At 64.6% G+C, this 23,653-nt stretch overlaps 1 protein-coding gene and 1 long non-coding RNA gene across 2 annotated transcripts; both read left to right on the top strand.

The window, feature by feature from the left end:
- The first annotated feature begins 255 nt into the window (after positions 1–255).
- On the top strand, positions 256–2,287 carry LOC134509381 (uncharacterized). The gene is made up of 3 exons (XR_010069324.1): positions 256–406; positions 1,361–1,448; positions 2,022–2,287. It is a non-coding gene; the product is annotated as an uncharacterized LOC134509381 (long non-coding RNA).
- A 3,307-nt stretch (positions 2,288–5,594) lies between these two features.
- On the top strand, positions 5,595–23,544 carry TGM1 (transglutaminase 1). The gene is made up of 15 exons (XM_063321874.1): positions 5,595–5,671; positions 8,515–8,743; positions 10,040–10,219; positions 10,469–10,735; positions 11,903–12,021; positions 13,646–13,753; positions 15,048–15,219; positions 16,579–16,717; positions 16,930–17,033; positions 18,476–18,564; positions 18,670–18,823; positions 19,972–20,250; positions 20,328–20,488; positions 21,984–22,120; positions 23,214–23,544. Exons 2-15 carry the CDS (start codon positions 8,518–8,520, stop codon positions 23,452–23,454), a joined length of 2,376 nt encoding a protein of 791 aa, XP_063177944.1. The 5' UTR covers positions 5,595–5,671; positions 8,515–8,517; the 3' UTR covers positions 23,455–23,544.
- The last annotated feature ends 109 nt before the right edge of the window (positions 23,545–23,653 follow it).

The raw sequence follows: 23,653 nt of genomic DNA, 5'->3' as shown, positions 1-23,653 counted from the left end.
GGTGGGAGGGGCCTGAAGGGGGTGGGAGGGGCTTAAAGGGGTGGGAGGGGCTTGGAGGGGTGGGAGGGCTTGGAGGGGGTGGAGGGGCCTGGATGGGGTGGGAGGGGCCTGGATGGGGTGGGAGGGGCTTAAAGGGGGTGGGAGGGGCCTGGAGGGGGTGGGAGGGGCCTGGAGGGGGTGGGAGGGGTGGGAGGGGCTTGGAGGGGTGGGAGGGGCTTGGAGGGGGTGGGAGGGGCTTGGAGGGGGTGTGTCCCGAGGAGGGGGCGTGGTCTGGCTGAGGCCCCGCCCCCAGGCGCTGCGGTCGCTGCCGCTGCTGGAGCGGCTGGTGCTGGTGACGCGGCTGGAGCTGGGGGGGAACGGCCTGGGGGGGCTCCCCCCCGCCATCGGGGGGCTGCGGCGCCTGCAGGTGGGACCCACATCTATGGGCTGGCGGGAAGGGGGAGGTAGGGGGGGCAGGGGGGCAACGGGACGACGACCCCGGCATCCGCGACCCACATCTATGGGGCAGCGGGGTGAGGGGGGGGGATGACACCCCGGTGTGTGGGTCCCACATCTATAGGGGACCCAGGCGTCCGGGACCCACATCTATGGGGCAGGGGGGGAACCCGCCATCCAGGACCTACATCTATGGGGCAGGGAGTGGGAACCCAGACGTTTAAGGGCCACCCAGGCCTCCGGGACCCACTTCTATGGGGCAGAGGGTGGGCCCCAGGTGTCCGGGACCCACATCTATGGGGCGGCGGGGGGAGGGGGGGGTGCGGGGAGGGTGACACCCCGGTGTGTGGGACCCACATCTGTAGGGGACCCAGGCGTCCGGGACCCACATCTATGGGGCAGGGGGAGGGAACCCAGGAGTTTCAGGGAAACCCGGGCCTCTGGGACCCACATCTATGGGGCAGGGGGGGAACCAAGGCATCCCGGACCCCCATCTATGGGGCGAGGGGGGGGACCCCGGCGCCCGGGACCCACATCTATGGGGCAGGGGGAGGGAACCCAGGAGTTTAAGGGCCACCCGGGCCTCCGGGACCCACTTCTATGGGGCAGAGGGTGGGCCCCAGGTGTCCGGGACCCACATCTATGGGGCAGGGGGAGGGAACCCAGGCGTTTAAGGGCCACCTGGGCCTCCGGGACCCCCATCTATGGGACGGGGGGTGGGACCCTGGCGCCCAGGACCCACATCTATGGGGCAGGGGAGGGAACCCAGGCGTTTAAGGGCCACCTGGGCCTCCGGGACCCACATCTATGGGGCGGGGGGGCAACCAAGGCATCCGGGACCCCCATCTATGGGGCGGGGGGTGGGACCCCGGCGTCCGGGACCCACATCTATGGGGCGGGGTCGCCCTCTCCCCCTCCCCCGCAGGTGCTGGACCTGTCGCGTAATGAGGTCGCGACCCTGGGGGGGTTCCCGCCCCTCCCCCGCCTGGAGGAGCTGCGGCTCGAGGGCAACCGTAGGGCCCGGGGGGCGGGGCTTAGGGGGGCGGGGCCTGGCCTGGGGGCGGGGCTTAGGGAAGGGGCGGGGGGTTGGGGCTGGGAGGGGCGGGGTTTGGAGCAGGGGCGGGGCTTGGGGGGAAGGGGGCGGGGCTTGGAGTGGGGCGGGGCTTGGAGGGGAAGGGGCGGGCTTAGGGAGGGGCGGGGGCTGGGGGCGGGGCTTGGAGCGGGGGGCGGGGCTTTGGGGGAAGGGCGGGGCTTAGGGGAGGGCAGGGGCTGGGGAGGGGCGGGGCTTGGAGCGGGGGCGGGGCTTAGGGGAGGGGGCGGGCTTGGCCGGCAGCTTAAAGGAAGGGGCGTGGCTTGAAGGGACGGGGGGCGTGGCTTATGGGAAGGGGCGTGGCTTGCGGCACGGGGGGCGTGGCTTCGAGGCGGGGGCGGGGCCTGGGGGGTGGGGGGGTGTGGTCTGGGGCGAAATGGGCGGGGCTTGTGGTAGCCAATAGCGGGCCGAGGAAGGGGGCGTGGCCTAAAGGCGAGGTGGGAGGGGCTTCTCCTTGACTCCGCCCCCTTCTCCCCCCCCCCCACTTTCCCGGCAGCCATAAGCCACGCCTCCGCCCTCGCCCCATTGGCCGCCTGCCCCCGCCTGGCTCGCCTGCGATTGGCCGACACCCCCTTGGCCGCCGCCCCCCGAAGGCGCCGCCCAGCTGGCCCGGCTCCTCCCCCGCGTCGAGGTCGCCCTCGCCTGATTGGCCGTCGCGCTGAGCTCCGCCCCGCCCCCCACCCACCCCCCCCACCAGAGGATGGTGCCCCGCCCCTTCTCCCCCGGCCCGCCCGTTAAAGGGGGGGTGTCCTCCAATAAAGTGATGTCATAAAGGCGGGGCTCAGCAGTGGGGGAGGGGCTTGGGGAGGGAGGGGGGGGGTCCCCCAGTCCCTCCCAGTCTAGCTCTGTGCCCTCCCAGTCCCTCCCAGTCCCTCCCAGTCTAGCTCTGTGCCCTCCCAGTCCCTCCCAGTCCCTCCCAGTATAGCTCTGTGCCCCCCCCAGTCCCTCCCAGTCCCTCTCAGTACAGCTCTGTGCCCCTCCCAGTCCCTCCCAGTATAGCTCTGTGCCCCACCAGTCCCTCCCAGTATGGCTCTGTGCCCCCCCAGTCCCTCCCGGTATAGCTCTGTGCCCCCCCCAGTCCCTCCCAGTCCCTCCCAGTACGGCTCTGTGCCCCCCCAGTCCCTCCCAGTATGGCTCTGTGCCCCCCCAGTCCCTCCCAGTATAGCTCTGTGCCCCCCCCAGTCCCTCCCAGTCCCTCCCAGTACGGCTCTGTGCCCCCCCAGTCCCTCCCAGTATGGCTCTGTGCCCTCCCAGTCCCTCCCAGTATGGCTCTGTGCCCCCCCAGTCCCTCCCAGTACGGCTCTGTGCCCCCCCAGTCCCTCCCAGTATAGCTCTGTGCCCCCCCCAGTCCCTCCCAGTATGGCTCTGTGCCCCCCCAGTCCCTCCCAGTATAGCTCTGTGCCCCCCCAGTCCCTCCCAGTCCCTCCCAGTACGGCTCTGTGCCCCCCCAGTCCTTCCCACTCCCTCCCAGTATAACTCTGTGCCCCCCCAGTCCCTCCCAGTACGGCTCTGTGCCCCCCCAGTCCCTCCCAGTCCCTCCCAGTACGGCTCTGTGCCCCCCCAGTCCTTCCCACTCCCTCCCAGTATAACTCTGTGCCCCCCCAGTCCCTCCCAGTACGGCTCTGTGCCCCCCCAGTCCCTCCCAGTCCATCCCAGTACAGCTCTGTGCCCCCCCAGTCCCTCCCAGTCCCCCCCAGTACGTCTCTGTGCCCCCCCTAGTCCCTCCCAGTATAACTTTGTGCCCCCCCAGTCCCTCCCAGTCCCCCCCAGTCCAGCTCTGTGCCCTCCCAGTCCCTCCCAGTATGGCTCTGTGCCCCCCCTAGTCCCTCCCAGTCCCTCCCAGTATGGCTCTGTGCCCCCCCAGTCCCCCCCAGTCCCTCCCAGTATAACTTTGTGCCCCCCCAGTCCCTCCCAGTCCCTCCCAGTATGGCTCTGTGCCCTTCCCAGTCCCTCCCAGTCCCCCCCAGTCCCTCCCAGTACAGCTCTGTGCCCCCCCAGTCCCTCCCAGTCCCTCCCAGTCCGGCTCTGTGCCCCCCCAGTCCCTCCCAGTCCCTCCCAGTCCGGCTCTGTGCCCCCCCAGTCCCTCCCAGTCCCTCCCAGTATAACTCTGTGCCCCCCCAGTCCCTCCCAGTCCCTCCCAGTACAGCTCTGTGCCCCCCCAGTCCCCCCCAGTCCCTCCCAGTATAACTCTGTGCCCCCCCAGTCCCTCCCACTCCCTCCCAGTACAGCTCTGTGCCCCCCCAGTCCCCCCCAGTCCCTCCCAGTATAACTTTGTGCCCCCCCAGTCCCTCCCAGTCCCTCCCAGTATAGCTCTGTGCCCCCCCAGTCCCTCCCAGTCCCTCCCAGTACGGCTCTGTGCCCCCCCAGTCCCTCCCAGTCCCTCCCAGTTCCTCAATTCCCCGGTTGCTTCACCGGCCCCACACCCCGGTTGCCCCATGGCCGGGCGGGGCGCGGGGCGGGGCAGCGGCAGGACCCGTTCCTCAGCCCCTTGCCAAATAGTGAGCCCTCCCCGCCCCCCAGGGGGAGCACGACAGGCACCGTGCCCTCAGGCCCCCCCTTGCCAAATAGTGAGCCGCCGGCCCTGCCCCATAGTTCACCCGGCGCTGACCTCCCCCCCCCAGCCCCATAGCGGCCCCGTGCCAAATAGTGAGCCAGCGCCCCGCCCCACAGGACAAGTTTGCCACATAGTGAGCCATTGCCCCCCCCATAGGGTGCCCCTGCCACATAGTGAGCCATTGCCCTGCCCCATAGGGTGCCCCTGCCACATAGTGAGCCATTGCCCTGCCCCATAGGGTGCCCCTGCCACATAGTGAGCCATAGTCCCCCCCCATAGGGTCCCCCTGCCACATAGTGAGCCATTATGACCTTCTATGGGTCTCACCCCTGCCACATAGTGAGCCATTGCCCCCCCCATAGGGACCCCTGCCACATAGTGAGCCATTGCCCCCCCCATAGGGTCCCCCTGCCACATAGTGAGCCATTGCCCTGCCCCATAGGGTGCCCCTGCCACATAGTGAGCCATTGTCCCCCCCATAGAGTCCCCCTGCCACATAGTGAGCCATTATGACCTTCAATGAGTCCTGCCTCTGCCATATAGTGAGCCATTGCCCCCCCCCCCATAGGGACCCCTGCCACATAGTGAGCCATTGTGCCCCCCCCATAGGGTCCCCCTGCCACATAGTGAGTCATTGTCGTCCCCCCCCCCATAGGGTCTCCCTGCCACATAGTGAGCCATTGCCCCCCCCCCCCAGGGTCTCCCTGCCACATAGTGAGCCATTATGGCCTTCAATGAGTCCTGCCTCTGCCATATAGTGAGCCATTGCCCAACCCCATAGGGTCCCCCGCCACATAGTGAGCCATTATGACCTTCAATGGACCCCACCCTTGCCACATAGTGAGCCATTGCCCCCCCGCCATAGGGTCCCCCTGCCACATAGTGAGCCATTGCCACACCCCATAGGGTCCCCCTGCCACATAGTGAGCCATTATGACATTCAATGGACCCCGCCCCTGCCATATAGTGAGCCATTGCCCAACCCCATAGGGTCCCCCTGCCACATAGTGATCCATTATGACATTCAATGGACCCCACCCTTGCCACATAGTGAGCCATCGCCCTGCCCCATAGGGACCCCTGCCATATAGTGAGCCATTGCCCTGCCCCATAGGACACCTTTGCCACATAGTGATCCATTATGACATTCAATGGACCCCACCCTTGCCACATAGTGAGCCATCGCCCTGCCCCATAGTGAGCCATCGCCCTGCCCCATAGGCCCCCCCCCGACACATAGTGAGCCATTGTGACATTCAATGGACCCCACCCCTGCCACATAGTGAGCCATTGCCCAACCCATAGGCCCCTCCCTGCCACATAATGAGCCATTGCCCCACCCATAGGCCCCCCCCGCCACATAGTGAGCCATTGCCCAACCCATAGGCCCCCCCCTGCCACATAGTGATCCCGGGAGGGGCCGAGGGAGCGCCCGGACGCCAGGGTTCCCCCCCCGCCCCCCAAGTGTGGGGCAATAAGGGGGCGTGGTCTGCTTTGGCCCCGCCCCTTCCTCCCAGGGCCACGCCCCTTTCCCTTGGTCTACCCCCCGCCAGGGAGTGCGGGGCACTGGGAGCACTGGGAGCTACTGGGAGGTACCGGGGGGGGGGGGGGCACTGGGATGGCTGGGAAGGGTTAACTGGAGCTACTGGGAGCAGGGGAGGGGGGGTTACTGGGCAAACTGGGGGCACTGGGAGGGGTTAGCGGGGTTACTGAAGAGCCGGGGGGGGATACTGGGAGGACTGGGGGGGTACTGGGAGCGCTGGGAAGGGTTAACTGGAGCTACTGGGAGCACGGGGAGGGGGTTACTGGGCAAACTGGGAGCACTGGGAGGGGTTAGTAGGGTTACTGGGAGGACACAGGCCAGGGCGGGGGGGGGGGTGTTACTGGGAGCACTGGGAAGGGCTCACTGGGAAGACTCCAAGGGGGTTACTGGGAGCACTGGGAGGTGGGGGGGGGGGCTGTCACTGGGAGCACTGGGGTTACTGGAAGCGCTGGGAGGGCGTAACTGGGGTTACTGGGAGCTCTGGGAGGGGCCAACTGGGAGCACCCGTGGTTACCGAGAGCCCCGGGAAGGGGTAAACTGGGCTTACTGGGAGCGCTGGGGGGGGGGTTACTGGGAGGGCTGTTGGGGGGGGGGGCTACGGGAAGCGGTTGAGGGGGGGGGGAACTGGGCGAACTGGGGGAACTGGTTGGACTGGGAGCGTTCCCGGACGGGACTGGGGGGGGTGGGGGGGGCGGGGGGGGGGGAGCTGCTCGGGCAGGCCCAGACGCCTGCGTCCCTCCGGCGCCGGGCGGGGCACTGGGAGGGAACTGGGCCGTACTGGGAGAGGCTGGAAGGGGTGAACCGGGCCGTACTGGGAGCCTGGGACAGGTCACTGGGCTGTACTGGGAAGGATTTGGGGGTTACTGGGGCGTACTGGGAGGCTGGGAGGGGGTCACTGGGCTGTACTGGGAAGGATTTGGGGGTTACTGGGCCATACTGGGAGGCTGGGACGGGTCACTGGGCTCTACTGGGAAGGATTTGGGGGTTACTGGGCCGTACTGGGAGCCTGGGACGGGTCACTGGGCTGTACTGGGAAGGATTTGGGGGTTACTGGGGCGTACTGGGAGCCTGGGACGGGTCACTGGGCTTTACTGGGAAGGATTTGGGGGTTACTGGGGCGTACTGGGAGGCTGGGAGGGGTCACTGGGCTCTACTGGGAAGGACGGGGGGGTTACTGGGGCATACTGGGAGGCTGGGATGGGTTACTGGGCTGTACTGGGAAGGATTTGGGGGTTACTGGGGCATACGGGGAGGCTGGGAGGGGTCACTGGGCTCTACTGGGAAGGATTTGGGGGTTACTGGGCCATACTGGGAGCCTGGGACGGGTCACTGGGCTCTACTGGGAAGGATTTGGGGGTTACTGGGCCATACTGGGAGGCTGGGAGGGGTCACTGGGCTGTACTGGGAAGGATTTGGGGGTTACTGGGGCATACTGGGAGGCTGGGACAGGTCACTGGGCTGTACTGGGAAGGATTTGGGGGTTACTGGGGCATACTGGGAGGCTGGAAGGGGTTAACCGGGCCATACTGGGAGCCTGGGACAGGTTACTGGGCTGTACTGGAAAGGATTTGGGGGTTACTGGGCCATACTGGGAAGGACAGGGGGGTTACTGGGCCATACTGGGGGCCTGGCGTGGTTTAACTGGGCCCTACTGGGAGGCTGGGAGGGGGTTACTGGGCCATACTGGGAGGGACTGGGGGGCCTGGGCCGTACTGGGAAGGGCCTAGAGGCTTTAGTGGCCCATTCTGGAAGGTCTTACTGGTCCCTACTGGTTTCTGCTGTCTTCTACTGGTCCATACTGGTCTTCGTGAGCCCGTGCTGGCCTTTAATGAGCTCTACTGGTCCATACTGGTCTTACTGGTCGTACTGGGAAGGGTTTGGAGGCATTAGCGGGTCATTCCGGAAGCTCTTATCACTTCGTGGTGGCTCCTACTGGTTTCCTGTCTCTTTTACTGGTCCATACTGGTCTTTGCGAGCCCGTGCTGGCCTTTCATGGGCTGTAATGGTCCATACTGGTCTTACTGGTCTTACTGGGAAGGGTCTGGAGGCATCAATGGGCCATTCTAGAAGGTGTTGCCAGTCCGTGGTGGCACCTCCTGGTTCCTGCTGCCTTCTACTGGTCCATACTGGTCGTTATGGGTCCCTACTGGTCTTCAGTGAACTGTACTGGGCCGTACTGGTCTTTACGGGCCCGTACTGGTCTGCCGTGAACTGTACTGGGCCATACTGGTCTTAACTGGGAAGGGTCTGGAGGCATTAACGGGCCGTTCTGGAAGGTATGACCAGTTCGTGGTGGTTCCTACTGGTTTCCGCTGTCTTTTACTGGTCTGCGCTGGTCTTTACGGGGCCGTACTGATCTTTAGTGGGCCGTACTGGTCCGTACTGGTCTTGAATGAACCATACTGGGCCATACTGGTCTTACTGGGAAGGGCCGTTCTGGAAGCTGTTGCCAGTTCCTGGCGGTTCCTCTTGGGTTCTGCTCTTTTACTGGGCCGTACTGGTCTTTACGGGTCCATACTGGTCTTTAGTGGGCCGTACTGGTCTTTATGGGGCCGTACTGGTCTTTAGTGGACTGTACTGGTCTGTACTGGTCATACTGGGAAGGGTCTGGAGGCACCAATGGGCCGCTCCGGAAGACCTTACTGGTCTCTGGTGGCTTCCTACTGGGCCGTACTGGTCTTTACGGGTCCATACTGGTCTTTAGTGGGCCGTACTGGTCCGTACTGGTCTTTACGGGGCCGTACTGGTCTTTAGTGGACTGTACTGGTCTGTACTGGTCATACTGGGAGGGGTCTGGAGGCACCAGTGGGCCGCTCCGGAAGACCTTACTGGTCTCTGGTGGCTTCCTACTGGGCCGTACTGGTGCCAACTGGTCTCGCCGGTGCCCCGCAGGCGATGCCGGACGCCGACCCCCGCCTGGACCCGGGCCGCTGGGCGGCCGCCAGCTTCCGGGCGCGGGGGGGGGACCCCGAAACCGCCGCCCCCCGCCCCCGCCGGGGCTTCTGGCGCCGCCTGGGCGGCTGCTGCGGCTGCTGCGGCTGCTGCCGCCGCGGCAACGAGGACTGGGAGCCCCCCCCCGGGGAGGTGCCGGGCCGACGGCCCCCCCAGCCCCTGCGGCCCGGTGAGTGATGGGGCGGGGGGAGGGGAGGGGAGCGGCGGCGGTTTCGGGGCTCCCCGGGAGGAAAAAGGGCGGTTTCGGGGCCCCCCATTAGGAAAAAGGGCGGTTTCGGGGCTCCCCGTTTGGAAAAAAGGCAGTTTCGGGGCTCCTCGAGATGAAAGAGGGTGGTTTCGGGGCTCCCCAGTGGGTAAATTAGCGGTTTTGGGGCTCCCCATTAGGAAAAAGGGCGGTTTCGGGGCTCCCCAGGAGGAAAAAGGGTGGTTTTGGGGCTCCCTATTAGGAAAAAGGGCGGTTTTGGGGCTCCCCGTTCGGAAAAAGGGCGGTTTTGGGGCTCCTCGAGACGAAAAAGGGGGAAAAAGTGCAGTTTCGGGGCTCCCCAGGAGAAAAAAGGGTGGTTTCGGGGCTCCCCATTAAGAAAAAGGGCGGTTTCGGGGCCCCCCATTAGGAAAAAGGGCAGTTTCGGGGCTGCCCATTAAGAAAAAGGGCAGTTTCGGGGCTCCCCGTTAGGAAAAAGGGCGGTTTCGGGGCTCCTCGGGATGAAAAAGGGCGGTTTCGGGGCTCCCCAGTGGGTAAATTGGCGGTTTCGGGGCTCCCCCTTTGGAAAAAGGGCGGTTTCAGGGCTCCTCAAGATGAAAAAGGGCGGTTTCGGGGCTCCCCAGGAGGAAAAAGGGTGGTTTTGGGGCTCCCTATTAGGAAAAAAGGCGGTTTTGGGGCCCCCCATTAGGAAAAAGGGCAGTTTCGGGGCTCCCCGTTCGGAAAAAGGGCGGTTTTGGGGCTCCCCATTAGGAAAAAGGGCGGTTTCGGGGCTCCCCGTTCGGAAAAAGGGCGGTTTCGGGGCTCCTCGAGATGAAAAAGGGCGGTTTTGGGGCTCCCCAGCGGGTAAATTGGCGGTTTCGGGGCTCCCCGTTCGGAAAAAGGGTGGTTTTGGGGCTCCCCATTAGGAAAAAAGGCGGTTTCGGGGCTCCCCGTTCGGAAAAAGGGCGGTTTTGGGGCTCCTCGAGACGAAAAAGGGGGAAAAAGGGCAGTTTCGGGGCTCCCCAGGAGGAAAAAGGGCGGTTTCGGGGCTCCCCCCACAGGCAGATTGCGGGGGGGGGGGGTGTCCTCACCGTTTGCCCCCTCCCTTCTCTCCCCTACTCCCCATTTTGGGTCGGAAAGCGCCGTTTTGGGGCCGTTTGCAGGCAGAAATGACGGTTTCGAGGCCCCCCCCCCCCGTCCCTTTTTTTGTTGGTTTTTGGGGCTTCCGGGGGTCCGATTCGCGCGGGGTTTTCACCGTCCCGCCCCCCTCGCCCCCCCCCGCAGGCCTGTTGGCTCCCCGGGGGCTGGTGGTGGCCTCCCCGGCCGATCGGGTAGCCCACCACACCGCCGACTTCCAGGCCCCCCGGCCGGTGCTGAGGAGGGGGCAGCCCTTCGGCCTCCGCGTCCTCCTGCCCCGGCCCTTCGACCCCGACGACGACGCCCTCTGCGTGGAGCTCACCCTCGGTGGGGAGGGGAGGGGGGGTTAATTAAGGCTTGGGGGGGGGGGGTTAATTAAGGGGCGGGGGTTAATTAGCGCCGGGGGAGGGGGAATTAGGGGCGGGGCGGGGGGGTTCATTGGGGAGGCGGGGGGTAATTGGGGCCTGGGGGGCTGGAAGCGGAGGGGGGGGGGGCACGATGATGTCAGCCCCGCCCAGGCGATGATGTCACCACCCCCCCGGCGATGACGTCACACCCCTCCCCCCCCCCGCCCAGGCCCCAACCCGCAGGTGGCCAAGGGCACCCACGTCCTCATCCCGTTGGGCGAGACCTCGGCCACCGGCTGGACGGCGGAGGTGGAGGAGGGGGAAGGGGCGGAGCCTCCCGCCGGCCCCGCCCTCAGCCTCCGGGTGGCGGCCCCGCCCGACGCCCCCATTGGCCGCTACTGCCTGAGCGTCAAGACCCGCACGGGGGCGGGGGACTACGCCGCCCCCTTCGACGACGCCAACGACTTCTTCCTCCTCTTCAACCCCTGGTGCCCCGGTGAGTCGTCGTTCCCTCCCCTCTCCCCCCAATTCGGGCGGTTTCGGGGCTCCCCCGGGACGAGATTCGGCGGTTTCGGGGCTCCCCGGGGTGAGATTCGGCGGTTTCGGGGCTCCCCGGGGTGAAATTCGGCGGTTTCTGGGCTCCCTTTGGTAAAATTGGGCGGTTTCGGGGCTCCCCTAGGGGAGATTTGGCGGTTTCGGGGCTCCCCGGGGTGAAACTTGTCAGTTTCGGGGCTCCCTGGGGTGAAATTTGGCAGTTTCGGGACTCCCTTTGGTAAAATTGGGCGGTTTCGGGGCTCCCCCGGGAATAACATTGGCAGTTTCAGGACCCCTTATGTCAGGTTTGGCAGTTTCGGGGCTCCCCGGGGCGAGATTTGGCGGTTTCGGGGCTCCCCGGGGTGAGATTCGGCGGTTTCGGGGCTCCCCGGGAATAACATTGGCAGTTTCGGGGTTCCCCTAGGGGAGATTTGGCAGTTTCGGGGCTCCCCGGGGTGAAACTTGTCAGTTTCGGGGCTCCCTGGGGTGAAATTTGGCAGTTTCGGGACTCCCTTAAGTAAAATTCGGTGGTTTCGGGGCTCCCCCGGGAATAACATTGGCAGTTTCAGGACCCCTTATGTCAGGTTTGGCAGTTTCGGGGCTCCCCGGGGTGAGATTTGGCAGTTTCGGGGCTCCCCGGGGTGAAATTTGGCGGTTTCCGGGCTCCCTTTGGTAAAATTGGGCGGTTTCGGGGCTCCCCTGGGAATAACATTGGCAGTTTCGGGGCTCCCCGGGGTGAAATTTGGCAGTTTTGGGACTCCCTTAAGTAAAATTTGGTGGTTTCGGGGCTCCCCCGGGAATAACATTGGCAGTTTCGGGGCTCCCTGGGGTGAAATTGGGCGGTTTCGGGGCTCCCCAGGGTGAAATTTGGCAGTTTCGGGACTCCCTTAGGTAAAACGTGGCGGTTTCGGGGCTCCCCTATCCAAATTTGGCAGTTTCGGGGCTCCCCGGGGGCGAAATCCGGCGGTTTCGGGGCTCCCCGGGGCAAAACGCGGCGGTTTCGGGGTTCCCCGGGGAGAAATTTGGCCGTTTCAAGGCTCCCCGGGGTGAAATTTCGCGGTTTCGGGGCTCCCCGCCCTCAATTTCGGGGTGCCCCCCCCCCCCCTTCCCCCCCCCCCCGCCCCCGCAGATGACCACGTCTACATGGAGAAAACGAGCGACCTTAACGAGTACGTCCTTAACGAGACGGGGCGCATCTTCTACGGCACCGAGGACCAGATTGCCGAGCGCTCCTGGAACTACGGGCAGGTACCCCCAAACCCGGCGGTTTCGGGGCTCCCCCGGGGGCGGGGGGAGGGAAAAAAAAAAAAAAAACCCAAAAAATGGCAGTTTCGAGGCTCCCCGGGGGGAAGTCGGGCGGGTTTTGGGGTGAAATTTGGCCGTTTCGCGGCTCCCGGGGAAACCGCGTTTTGTCTTTGGGGTGGGCCTTGAAACCGCTTTTTTGGGGGGGCGGCGGGGGCTTGGAGGGGCCTTGAAACCGCTTTTTGGGGGGGGGGGCTGGAAACCGCTTTTTGGCTTTTTTGGAGGAGCCTCGAAACCGCTTTTTGGCATTTTTGGGGGTCCTCGAAGCCGCTTTTTGGCTTTTTGGGGGTCCTCGAAACCGATTTTTGGCTTTTTGTGGGGCTTCGAAGCCGCTTTTTGGCTTTTTGTGGGTCCTCGAAACTGATTTTTGGCTTTTTGGGGGTCCTTGAAACCATTTTTTGGCTTTTTGGAGGGGCCTCGAAACCGCTTTCAGGCTTTTTTGGGGGTTCTCGAAGCCGCTTTTTGGCTTTTTGTGGGGCTTCGAAGCCGCTTTTTGGCTTTTTGTGGGGCTTCGAAGCCGCTTTTTGGCTTTTTGGGGGTCCTCGAAGCCGCTTTTTAGCTTTTTGTGGGGCCTCGAATCCGCTTTTTGGCTTTTTGGGGGTCCTCGAATCCGCTTTTTGGCTTTTTGGGGGTCCTCGAAACCGATTTTTGGCTTTTTGGGGGTCCTCGAAGCCGCTTTCTGGCTTTTTGGGGGTCCTCGAAGCCGCTTTTTGGCTTTTTGGGGGTCCTTGAAACCATTTTTTGGCTTTTTGGAGGGGCCTCGAAACCGCTTTCAGGCTTTTTTGGGGGTCCTCGAAGCCGCTTTTTTGCTTTCTGGGGGCCCTCGAAGCCGCTTTCAGGCTTTTTTGGGGGTCCTCGAAGCCGCTTTTTGGCTTTTCGGGGGTCTTCGAAGCTGCTTTTTGGCTTTTTGGGGACCCTCGAAACCACTTTCAGGCTTTTTTGGGGGTTCTCGAAGCCGCTTTTTGGCTTTTTGTGGGGCTTTGAAACCGCTTTTTGGCTTTTTTGGGGGTCCTCGAAGCCGCTTTTTGGCTTTTTTGGGGGGTCCTTGAAGCCACTTTTTTGCTTTTTGTGGGGCTTTAAAACCGCTTTTTGGCTTTTTGGGGGTCCTCGAAGCCACTTTTTGGCTTTTTGGGGGTCCTCGAAACCGCTTTTTTGCTTTCTGGGGGCCCTTGAAACCGCTTTCAGGCTTTTTTGTGGGGTCCTTGAAGCCACTTTTTTGCTTTTTGTGGGGCTTTGAAACCGCTTTTTGGGGTCCTCGAAGCCGCTTTTTGGCTTTTTGGGGCTCCTTGAAACCGATTTTTGGCTTTTTGTGGGGCCTCGAAACCGCTTTCAGGGTTTTTTGGGGGTCCTCGAAGCCGCTTTTTGGGGGTCCTCGAAGCCACTTTTTGTGGGGCTTCGAAGCCGCTTTTTGGCTTTTTGTGGGGCTTCGAAGCCGCTTTTTGGCTTTTTGGGGGTCCTCGAAACCGCTTTTTTGGCTTCGGGGGCATTTTTAGGGGCTTGGGGGTGGATTTTGGGGGAGGGGGATTTGGGGCTCCCCTGACGTGGGGGCCCCCGTCCCGCCCCCCCCCAGTTCGACGCGGGGGTGCTGGAGGCCTGTCTGTACATCCTGGACCGCCGGGGGATGCCCCACAGCGCCCGGGGGGACCCCGTCATGGTGTCCCGCGTCGTCTCCGCCATGGTGCGTCCGCCGGGGGGGGGGGGGACTGGGGGCGGGGGAGGGGGGCGAGTCATGGGGCGGGGGTTGGGGGGGCGTTCGGGGGGTTTCTGGGGGTCCCCAGTAAGGATTCCGGGCTCCCAGTAAGGATTCCGGGCTCCCAGTAAGGATTTTGGGGGTCCCCAGTGATATTTTGGGGGTCCCAGTACGTTTTTTGGGCTCCCCAGTAAGGATTTTGGGGGTCCCCAGTGATATTTTGGGGGTCCCCAGTGGCGTTTTGGGGGCTCCCAGTAAGGATTTTGGGGCTCCCAGTGCCATTTTTGGGTTCCCGGTACGTTTTTTGGGCTCCCCAGTGACATTTTGGGGGGCTCCCAGTAGGGTTTCTGGGGTTCCCAGTAAGGATTTTGGGGCTCCCAGTAAGGATTCGGGCCTCCCAGTAAGGATTTTGGGGCTCCCGGTGCCATTTTTGGGTCCCCAGTGCCACCTTTGGGGCCTCCCAGTAAGGATTTTGGGCCTCCCAGTGAGGATTTTGGGCCTCCCAGTAAGGATTTGGGCCTCCCAGTAAGGATTTGGTGGCTCCCGGTGCCACTTTTGGGTCCCCAGTGCCGTTTTGGGGCCTCCCAGTAAGGATTTGGGCCTCCCAGTAAGGACTTTGGGCCTCCCAGTAAGGATTTGGTGGCTCCTGGTGCCATTTTTGGGTCCCCAGTGCCGTTTTGGGGCCTCCCAGTTAGGATTTGGGCCTCCCAGTGCCATTTTTCGGCCTCCCGGTGCCGTTTTGGGGCCTCCCAGTAAGGATTTTGGGGCCTCCCAGTAAGGATTTTGGGCCTCCCAGTAAGGATTTGGGAGTCCCAGTTAGGATTTTGGGCCTCCCAGTGCCGTTTTTGGGCCTCCTGGTGCTGTTTTTGGGTCCCCAGTGCCACCTTTGGGGCCTCCCAGTAAGGATTTTGGGCCTCCCAGTAAGGATTTGGGCCTCCCAGTAAGGATTTTGGGCCTCCCAGTAAGGATTTGGGCCTCCCAGTAAGTATTCGGGACTCCCAGTAAGGATTTTTGGGGCTCCTGGTGCCATTTTTGGGTCCCCAGTGCCATTTTGGGGGCTCCCAGTAAGGACTTTGGGCCTCCCAGTTAGGATTTGGGCCTCCCAGTAAGGATTTTGGGCCTCCCAGTAAGGATTCGGGCCTCCCGGTGCCGTTTTTGGGCCTCCCAGTGCCGTTTTTGGGGGCTCCCCATTGCGGGGGCCGGGGGGGGGCTCCCAGTCTGGGCCCGGGGGGCTCCCAGTTTGGGGCGCTGGGGCTCCCAGTAAGGCGGGCGCCGCCGGCAGGTGAACTCGCTGGACGACAACGGGGTACTGGTGGGCAACTGGACGGGGGACTACGGGCAAGGCACCAACCCCTCGGCCTGGGCCGGCTCGGTGGCCATCCTGCGGGCCTTCCACCGCACCGGCCCCGTGCGCTACGGCCAGTGCTGGGTCTTCGCCGGCGTCATGACCACGGGTACTGGTTTATACTGGTTTCTACTGGTTTATACTGGGGGAGGGCCGGGAGGGGGGCGGGGAGGGCGGCGGGGGGTGCCGGCAGCGGGAAAACGGAGATGGAACCACGGGAAAACTGGGAAATTGGGGGGTGAGGTGGTGGGGTTTGTACTGGGATGGCACTGGTTTGTACTGGTTTATACTGGGGCGGGCTCGGAGGGGGCCAGGGAGGGCGGCGGGGGGTGCCGGCAGCGGGAAAACGCGGGTGGAGTCACGGGAAAACTGGGAAAATTGGGGGTGAAGTGGTGCGGTTTGTACTGGGACGGCACTGGTTTGTACTGGTTTATACTGGGGAGGGCTCGGAGGGGGCCGGGGAGGGCGGCGGGGGGTCCCGGCAGCGGGAAAACGTGGGTGGAGTCACAGAAAAACTGGGAAATTATGGGTAAGGTGGTGGGTTTTGTACTGGTTTGTACTGGGACAGCACTGGTTTGTACTGGGACGGCACTGGTTTGTACTGGTTTATACTGGGGCGGGCTCGGAGGGGGCCGGGGAGGGCGGCGGGGGGTGCCAGCAGCGGGAAAACGGAGATGGAACCACGGGAAAAGAGGGAAATGGGGGGTGAGGTGGTGGGGTTTGTACTGGGATGGCACTGGTTTGTACTGGGATGGCACTGGTTTGTACTGGTTTGTACTGGTTTATACTGGGGCGGGCTCAGAGGGGGCCGGGGAGGGCGGCGGGGGGTCCCGGCAGCGGGAAAACGCGGGTGGAGTCACAGAAAAACTGGGAAATTATGGGTAAGGTGGTGGGTTTTGTACTGGTTTGTACTGGGACGGCACTGGTTTGTACTGGTTTATACTGGGGGAGGGCTGGGAGGGGGCCGGGGAGGGCGGCGGGGGGTCCCAGCAGCGGGAAAATGGAGATAGAACCACGGGAAAACTGGAAAATTGGGGGTGAAGTGGTGGGGTTTGTACTGGGACGGCACTGGTTTGTACTGGGACGACACTGGTTTGTACTGGTTTATACTGGGGTGGGCTCAGAGGGGGCCAGGGAGGGTGGCAGGGGGTCCCAGCAGCGGGAAAACGCTGGTGGAGTCACGGGAAAACTGAGAAATTAGGTGTAAGGTGGTGGGTTTTGTACTGGTTTGTACTGGGACAGCACTGGTTTGTACTGGGACGGCACTGGTTTGTACTGGTTTATACTGGGGCGGGCTCAGAGGGGGCTGGGGAGGGCGGCGGGGGGTGCCGGCAGCGGGAAAACGCGGGTGGAGTCACGGGAAAACTGGGAAAATTGGGGGTGAATTGGTGGGGTTTGTACTGGGACAGCACTGGGGCGGCACTGGTTTGTACTGGTTTGTACTGGTTTATACTGGTGTCCCCCCCAGTGCTGCGGTGCCTGGGCCTCCCCACCCGCACCGTCACCAACTACAACTCGGCCCACGACACCGACGTCTCCCTCACCACCGACATCTACTTCGACGAGAACATGCGGCCCCTGGAGCGCCTCAACACCGACTCCGTCTGGTACTGGTTTATACTGGTTTATACTGGTTTATACTGGTTTATACTGGTTTGGACTGGTTTGCACCGGGGCGGGGGGGGACCGGGCAAGAGGCGGCGGGAGGCGGTTTGGGTAAAAAGCGGGGGAAAAGGGGGCCCGTCCGCAGCCGTTCTGCCGCGTACTGGTCTATACTGGTCTATACTGGTTTATACTGGTTTATACTGGGCTGCCGCAGGAACTTCCACGTGTGGAACGACTGCTGGATGAAGCGCCCCGACCTCCCCGAGGGCTACGACGGCTGGCAGGTCGTCGACGCCACCCCGCAGGAGACCAGCAGCGGTAACTGGTTTCTAACTGGTCTATACTGGTTTATACTGGGGGGGGCGCTGGGAGGGGGGGGTGTCCCTGGGGGCGGTTGGTGGCCTTTGAAGGGGGGGGAAGAGCCGCCAAAGGGGCTCAACGTCTCCCAGTAGCCCGTTACCGACCCCCTACTGGTCTATACTGGTTCCGTACTGGTCTATACTGGTTGATACTGGTCCATACTGGTCTATACTGGTTCGTAGTGGTCTATACTGGTTTATACTGGGAGGGCGTCCCTGGGGGCAGGCAGTTTGTGGGGGAGAGAAGAGCCGCTGAAGGGGCTCAACGTCTCCCAGTAGCCCGTTACTGACCCCGTACCGGTCTATACTGGTCTATACTGGTTCCTACTGGTCTATACTGGTCTATACTAGTCCGTACTGGTTCCTACTGGTCTATACTGGTTTATACTGGGAGGGCGTCCCTGGGGGCGGGCGGGTGGTGGGGGAGGGACGAGCCGCTGAAGGGGCTCGGTGTCTCCCAGTAGCCCGTTACCGACCCCGTACCGGTCTATACTGGTCCGTACTGGTTTGTACTGGTCTATATTGGTTCCTACTGGTCTATACTGGTTTATACTGGGAGGGCGTCCCTGGGGGCGGGCAGTTGGTCTGGGAGGGAAGAGCTGCTGAAGGGGCTCAACGTCTCCCAGTAGCCCGTTACCGACCCCGTACTGGTCTATACTGGTCTATACTGGTTTGTACTGGTCTATACTGGTCTGTACTGATCTATACTGGTTCCTACTGGTCTATACTGGTTTATACTGGGAGGGCGTCCCTGGGGGCGGGCGGTTGGTGGGGGAGGGAAGAGCCGCCGAAGGGGCTCGGCGTCTCCCAGTAGCTCGTTACCGACCCCGTACCGGTCTATACTGGTCTATACTGGTTTGTACTGGTCTGTACTGGTTCCTACTGGTCCATACTGGTTTATACTGGGAGGGCGTCCCTGGGGGCGGGCGGTTGGTGGGGGAGGGAAGAGCCGCTGAAGGGGCTCAACGTCTCCCAGTAGCCCGTTACCGACCCCGTACCGGTCTATACTGGTCCGTACTGGTCTATACTGGTCCGTACTGGTTCCTACTGGTCTATATTGGTTTATACTGGGAGGGCGTCCCTGGGGGCGGGCGGTTGGTGGGGGAGGGAAGAGCCGCCGAAGGGGCTCGGCGTCTCCCAGTAGCTCGTTACCGACCCCGTACTGGTCTATACTGGTTGGTACTGGTCCATACTGGTTCGTACTGGTTCCTACTGGTCTATACTGGTTTATAGTGGGAGGGCGTCCCTGGGGGCGGGCGGTTGGTGGGGGAGGGACGAGCCGCCAAAGGGGCTCGGCGTCTCCCAGTAGCCCGTTACCGACCCCGTACTGGTCTATACTGGTCTGTACTGGTCTATACTGGTTTGTACTGGTCCGTACTGGTGACCCGTCCCCCCCCCCAGGCCTGTTCTGCTGCGGGCCGTGCTCGGTGACGGCGGTGAAGAACGGCGAGGTCTTCCTCAAGTACGACACCCCCTTCGTCTTCGCCGAGGTGGGGGCCGGCGGGGCGGGGCCGGGGCGTGGCGGGGCGTGGCGTGGCCGGGTGGGGCGTGGCCAGGGCGTGGCCGGGGAGGGTGACGTCCGCCGCCCGACGCAGGTGAACAGCGACAAGGTGTACTGGCAGCGGCAGGCGGGCGGCGCCTTCGCCGTGGTGCACGTGGAGGAAGGGGCCATCGGGCGGCGCATCAGCACCCTGGGGGCGGGCTCCGGCGCCCGCCTCGACATCACCCACCAATACAAGCACCCCGAGGGTCAGAGCGAGGCCACGCCCCCCACCCGACCTTTCACCTTTGACCCCTGACCCCGTAACCCCCCGCCCTCGGGCCTCCCGGGGCCTACAACCCGTCAGCCATTGACCCGTTGACCCAACCCATGGCCGTCGACACCCCCCCGGCCCCACCCAACTCATGACCTTTGACCCCATGACCCCGACCCTTGACCTCTACCCTTGACCCCCGACCTCTGACCTTTGACCCCCGACCCCGTAACCCCCTGCCCTTGGGCCTCCCGGGGCCTACAACCCGTCAGCCATTGACCCGTTGACCCAACCCATGGCCGTTGACACCCCCCCGCCCCCCCCCAACTCATGACCTTTGACCCCCCAACCCCGTGACCCTTGACCTATTGACCCCCGACCCCCTGACCTCTGACCTTTGACCCCCGACCCCATAACCCCCGCCCTCGGGCCTCCCGGGGCCTACAACCCATCAGCCCTTGACCCAACCCATGGCCATCAACACCCCCCCGCCCCCCCCAACTCATGACCTTTGACCCCATGACCCCGACCCTTGACCCCTATCCCTGACCCTTGACCCCCGACCTCTGACCCTTGACCCCCGACCCCATAACCCCCGCCCTCGGGCCTCCTGAGGCCTACAACCCTTGACCTGTTGACCCAACCCATGGCCATCGACACCCCCCCGCCCCCCCCAACTCATGACCTTTGACCCCCCTGACCCCGCGACCCTTGACCTATTGACCCCCGACCCCCCGACCTCTGACCTTTGACCCCCGACCCCATAACCCCCCACCCTCGGGCCTCCCGAGGCCTACAACCTGTCAGCCCTTGACCCGTTGACCCAACCCATGGCCGTTGACACCCCCCCGGCCCCCCCCAACTCATGACCTTTGACCCCATGACCCCGACCCTTGACCCCCATCCCTGACCCTTGACCCCCGACCTCTGTCCCTTGACCCCTGACCCCACAACCGCCCCCCTTTGGCCTCCCGGGGCCTACAACCCATCAGCCCTTGACCCGTTGACCCAACCCGTGGCCATCGACCCCCCCCAAACCCAAGACCTTTGACCCCCCCATGACCCCCACCCCCTCACCCCTTGACCTTTGACCCCCCCCGCCGCCCCCTCGCCCCTTGACCTTTGACCTCCCCCCTTCGGCAGGCTCGGAGGAGGAACGCCGGGCCGTCTCCACCGCCACCTCCCACGGTTCCCGCCCCCGGGCCGGGGGGTCGCCCTCATCGGGGGAGGTGACGGTGCGGGTGGGGGCGGGGCCGGCGGTGGCGGGGGCGGAGCTGGAATTGCGGGCGACGCTGGGGAACGGCGGGGCCCAACCTCGCACCCTCCGCCTCCGCCTGGCCCTGGGGGCCGTCCGCTACACGGGGGTGGCCGGCGCCCCCTTCCGGCAGGAACAGCATCGCCGCGTCGTCCCGCCGGGCCAAGGTGAGACCCCGCCCCCCGCGACCCCCAACCGACCCCCAACCCCACCCCACGGTGACGCCCCCTCCCCCCCCCCCCAGAGGAGACGGTGACGATGACGGTGGCCTACGAGGAGTACGGGCCCCACGTCGGGGAACAGGACGCCCTGAAGCTGACGGCGGCCGGGGTGGTGGAAGAGACGGGGCAAGTGGTGGCCAAAGAGCTGAGGGTCCGGCTCCACACCCCCGAGCTCACCCTGACGGTGAGGGACGAACCCGAGCAACCCGGGGACCTTCTCCGGGCAACCTGGGGACCTTCTCCAGGAGATCACGGGCCTTCAGGAGAACTGGGGTCTTCTCCGGGCAACCTGGGGCCTTCTCTGGGCAACCTGGGGACCTTCTCCAGGAGATCATGGTTCTCCTTCAGGAGATCATGGTCCTCCAGGAGACCTGGGTCCTCCTCTAGGCCACTTGGGGCCTTCTCAGGACATCATGGTCCTTCTCAGGAGACCATGGTCCTCCTCCAGGAGATCGTGGTTCTCCTCCAGGAGACCTGGGTCCTCCATGAGACCACGGTCCTCCAGGACACGTGGGTCCTTCTCAGGAGATCGTGGTCCTCCTGCAGGAGATCATGGTCCTCCTCCAGGAGACCTGGGTCCTTCAGGAGACCTGGGTCCTCCAGGACACGTGGGTCCTTCTCAGGAGACCATGGTCCTTCTCAGGAGACCATGGTCCTTCAGGAGACCTGGGTCCTCCAGGAGACCACGGTCCTCCAGGCCACTTGGGTCCTTCTCAAGAGATCATGGTTCTCCTCCAGGAGATTGTGGTCCTCCTCCAGGCCACTTGGGTCCTTCTCAGGAGATCATGGTCCTTCTCAGGAGACCTGGGTCCTCCAGGAGACCTGGGTCCTCCTCCAGGAGACCATGGTCCTCCAGGACACTTGGGTTCTGCTCCATGAGACCATGGTCCTCCAGGACACGTGGGTCCTCCTTCAGGAGACCTGGGTCCTCCAGGAGACCACGGTCCTCCAGGACACGTGGGTCCTTCTCAGGAGACCTGGGTCCTTCTCAGGAGATCATGGTCCTCCTCCAGGAGACCTGGGTCCTCCAGGAGACCTGGGTCCTCCATGAGACCACGGTCCTCCAGGACACGTGGGTCCTTCTCAGGAGATCGTGGTCCTCCTCCAGAAGATCGTGGTCCTCCTCCAGGAGACCTGGGTCCTTCAGGAGACCTGGGTCCTCCAGGACTCTTGGGTCCTTCTCAGGAGATCATGGTCCTTCTCAGGAGACCATGGTCCTTCAGGAGACCTGGGTCCTCCAGGAGACCACGGTCCTCCAGGCCACGTGGGTCCTTCTCAGGAGATCATGGTTCTCCTCCAGGAGATCGTGGTCCTCCTCCAGGAGACCACGGTCCTCCAGGACTCTTGGGTCCTTCTCAGGAGATCATGGTCCTTCTCAGGAGACCATGGTCCTTCAGGAGACCTGGGTCCTCCAGGAGACCACGGTCCTCCAGGACACGTGGGTCCTTCTCAGGAGATCGTGGTCCTCCTGCAGGAGATCATGGTCCTCCTCCAGAAGATCGTGGTCCTCCTCCAGGAGACCTGGGTCCTCCAGGACTCTTGGGTCCTCCTCCAGGAGATCGTGCTCCTCCATGGCTTGGGCAGGGCCGGGCGGGGGGCGACCCGGCTTCTCCGGGCTGGGCTTGGGCTCCTGTCCCCCCCCCACCCCCCGCCCCCCCGTGACTCCCGTCCCCCCGCAGCTGCTGGCCCCGGCGGTGGTGGGCCAGGAGGTGCCGGTCCAGGTGGTCTTCCAGAACCCGCTGCCCGAGGCCCTGAGCGGGGCCACCCTGCGCATGGAGGGGGCCGGGCTCTCCTGCCCCAAGCCCTTCTCCTTGGGGTCAGTAGCCCGCGGGCCACCTCGGGGGGGGGGGGGGGGGGAGAGGGGGGGGCGGAGCTGGGAGTTCGAGGGGGGGGGGACCCGCAACCCCCCGGGGGAGGGCACCCGAAATCCCAGGGGTGGCACCCAAAATCCTTGGGGGGGAGGGAGGGGGGTGTGGGGGGGGCGTCGTGTCGCGACGGGGGGTGCCCTATCGCGATGGGGGGGTGCCGTGTCGCCACCAGGGGGCACCCTATCGCGATGGGGGGGCTGCCCTATCGCGACGGGGCGGGTGCCGTGTCACACCGGGGGGTGCCCTATCGCGACGGGGGGGTGCCATGTCACACCGGGGGGGTTGCCCTGTCACAACTGGGGGTGCCCTATCGCGACGGGGGGGCGCCCTATCGCGATGGGGCAGTGCCATGTCACGACTGGGGGTGTCCTATCACGATGGGGGGGTGCCCTATCGCGATGGGGGGTGCCCTATTGCGACGGGGGGGTGCCGTGTCACACTGGGGGGTGCCCTATCGCGATGGGGGGGGTGCCCTATTGTGATGGGGGGTGCCGTGTTACGATGGGGGGTGCCCTATCACAATGGGGGGGTGCCCTATCGCGATAGGGGGGTGCCGTGTCACACCGGGGGGTGCCCTATCGCGATGAGGGGGGCGCCCTATCGCGACGGGGGGGTGCAGTGTCACGACTGGGGGTGCCCTGTCGCGATGGGCGGGTGCCGTGTCGCCACCGGGGGGCGCCCTATCGCGACGGGGGGGTGCCGTGTCACACCGGGGGGTGCCCTATCGCGATGGGGGGGTGCCCTATCTCGATGGGGGGGTGCCCTATCGTGATGGGGGGGGGCCGTGTCACACCGGGGGGTGCCCTATCGCGATGGGGGGGGTGCCCTATTGTGATGGGGGGTGCCGTGTCACGACTGGGGGTGCCCTATCACAATGGGGGGGTGCCCTATCGTGATGGGGGGGTGCCGTGTCACGCCGGGGAGTGCCCTATCGCGACGGGGGGGGCGCCCTATCGCGACCGGGGGGCGCCCTATGGCGATGGGGGAGTGCCCCGTCGTGACCGGGGGGGGGGTGTGCGCGTGTGTCCCCTGTCGCGACAGGTCGGTGGGGGCGGGGCAGACGGTGCGGCTGCGGCAGCCCGTGGTGCCGCTGCGGGCCGGGCGGCGGCGGCTGGTGGCGGCGCTGGAGAGTCCCCGCCTGGGGCCCCTCCACGGCTCCCTCCAGTTCGACGCCGCCCCCGCCGAGGCCGCCCCCGGCCCCCCCAGCGGCGGGAGCCCCCCCCGGAGGCCGCGCAGAGCACGGAGGAGAGCGGCGCCCCCCGCCGGCAGCACCGGGGGGTGACCGGGGCGGCGCTGGGAGGGCACTGGGAGCGCTGGGAGGGGACTGGGAGGGGGAATGGGGGCACTGGGAGGGCACTGGGAGCACTGGGAGGGGGATTGGGGGCACTGGGAGGGGACTGGGAGCGCTGGGAGGGGACTGGGAGGGGGAATGGGGGCACTGGGAGGGCACTGGGAGCGCTGGGAGGGGACTGGGAGGGGGA

This window comes from Chroicocephalus ridibundus, unplaced genomic scaffold (genome assembly GCF_963924245.1).
Source record: "Chroicocephalus ridibundus unplaced genomic scaffold, bChrRid1.1 SCAFFOLD_627, whole genome shotgun sequence".
NCBI classification, from domain to species: domain Eukaryota; kingdom Metazoa; phylum Chordata; class Aves; order Charadriiformes; family Laridae; genus Chroicocephalus; species Chroicocephalus ridibundus.
The sequence above is the reverse complement of the archived record's forward strand: the minus strand, read 5'-3'. Positions and strand labels throughout refer to the sequence as shown.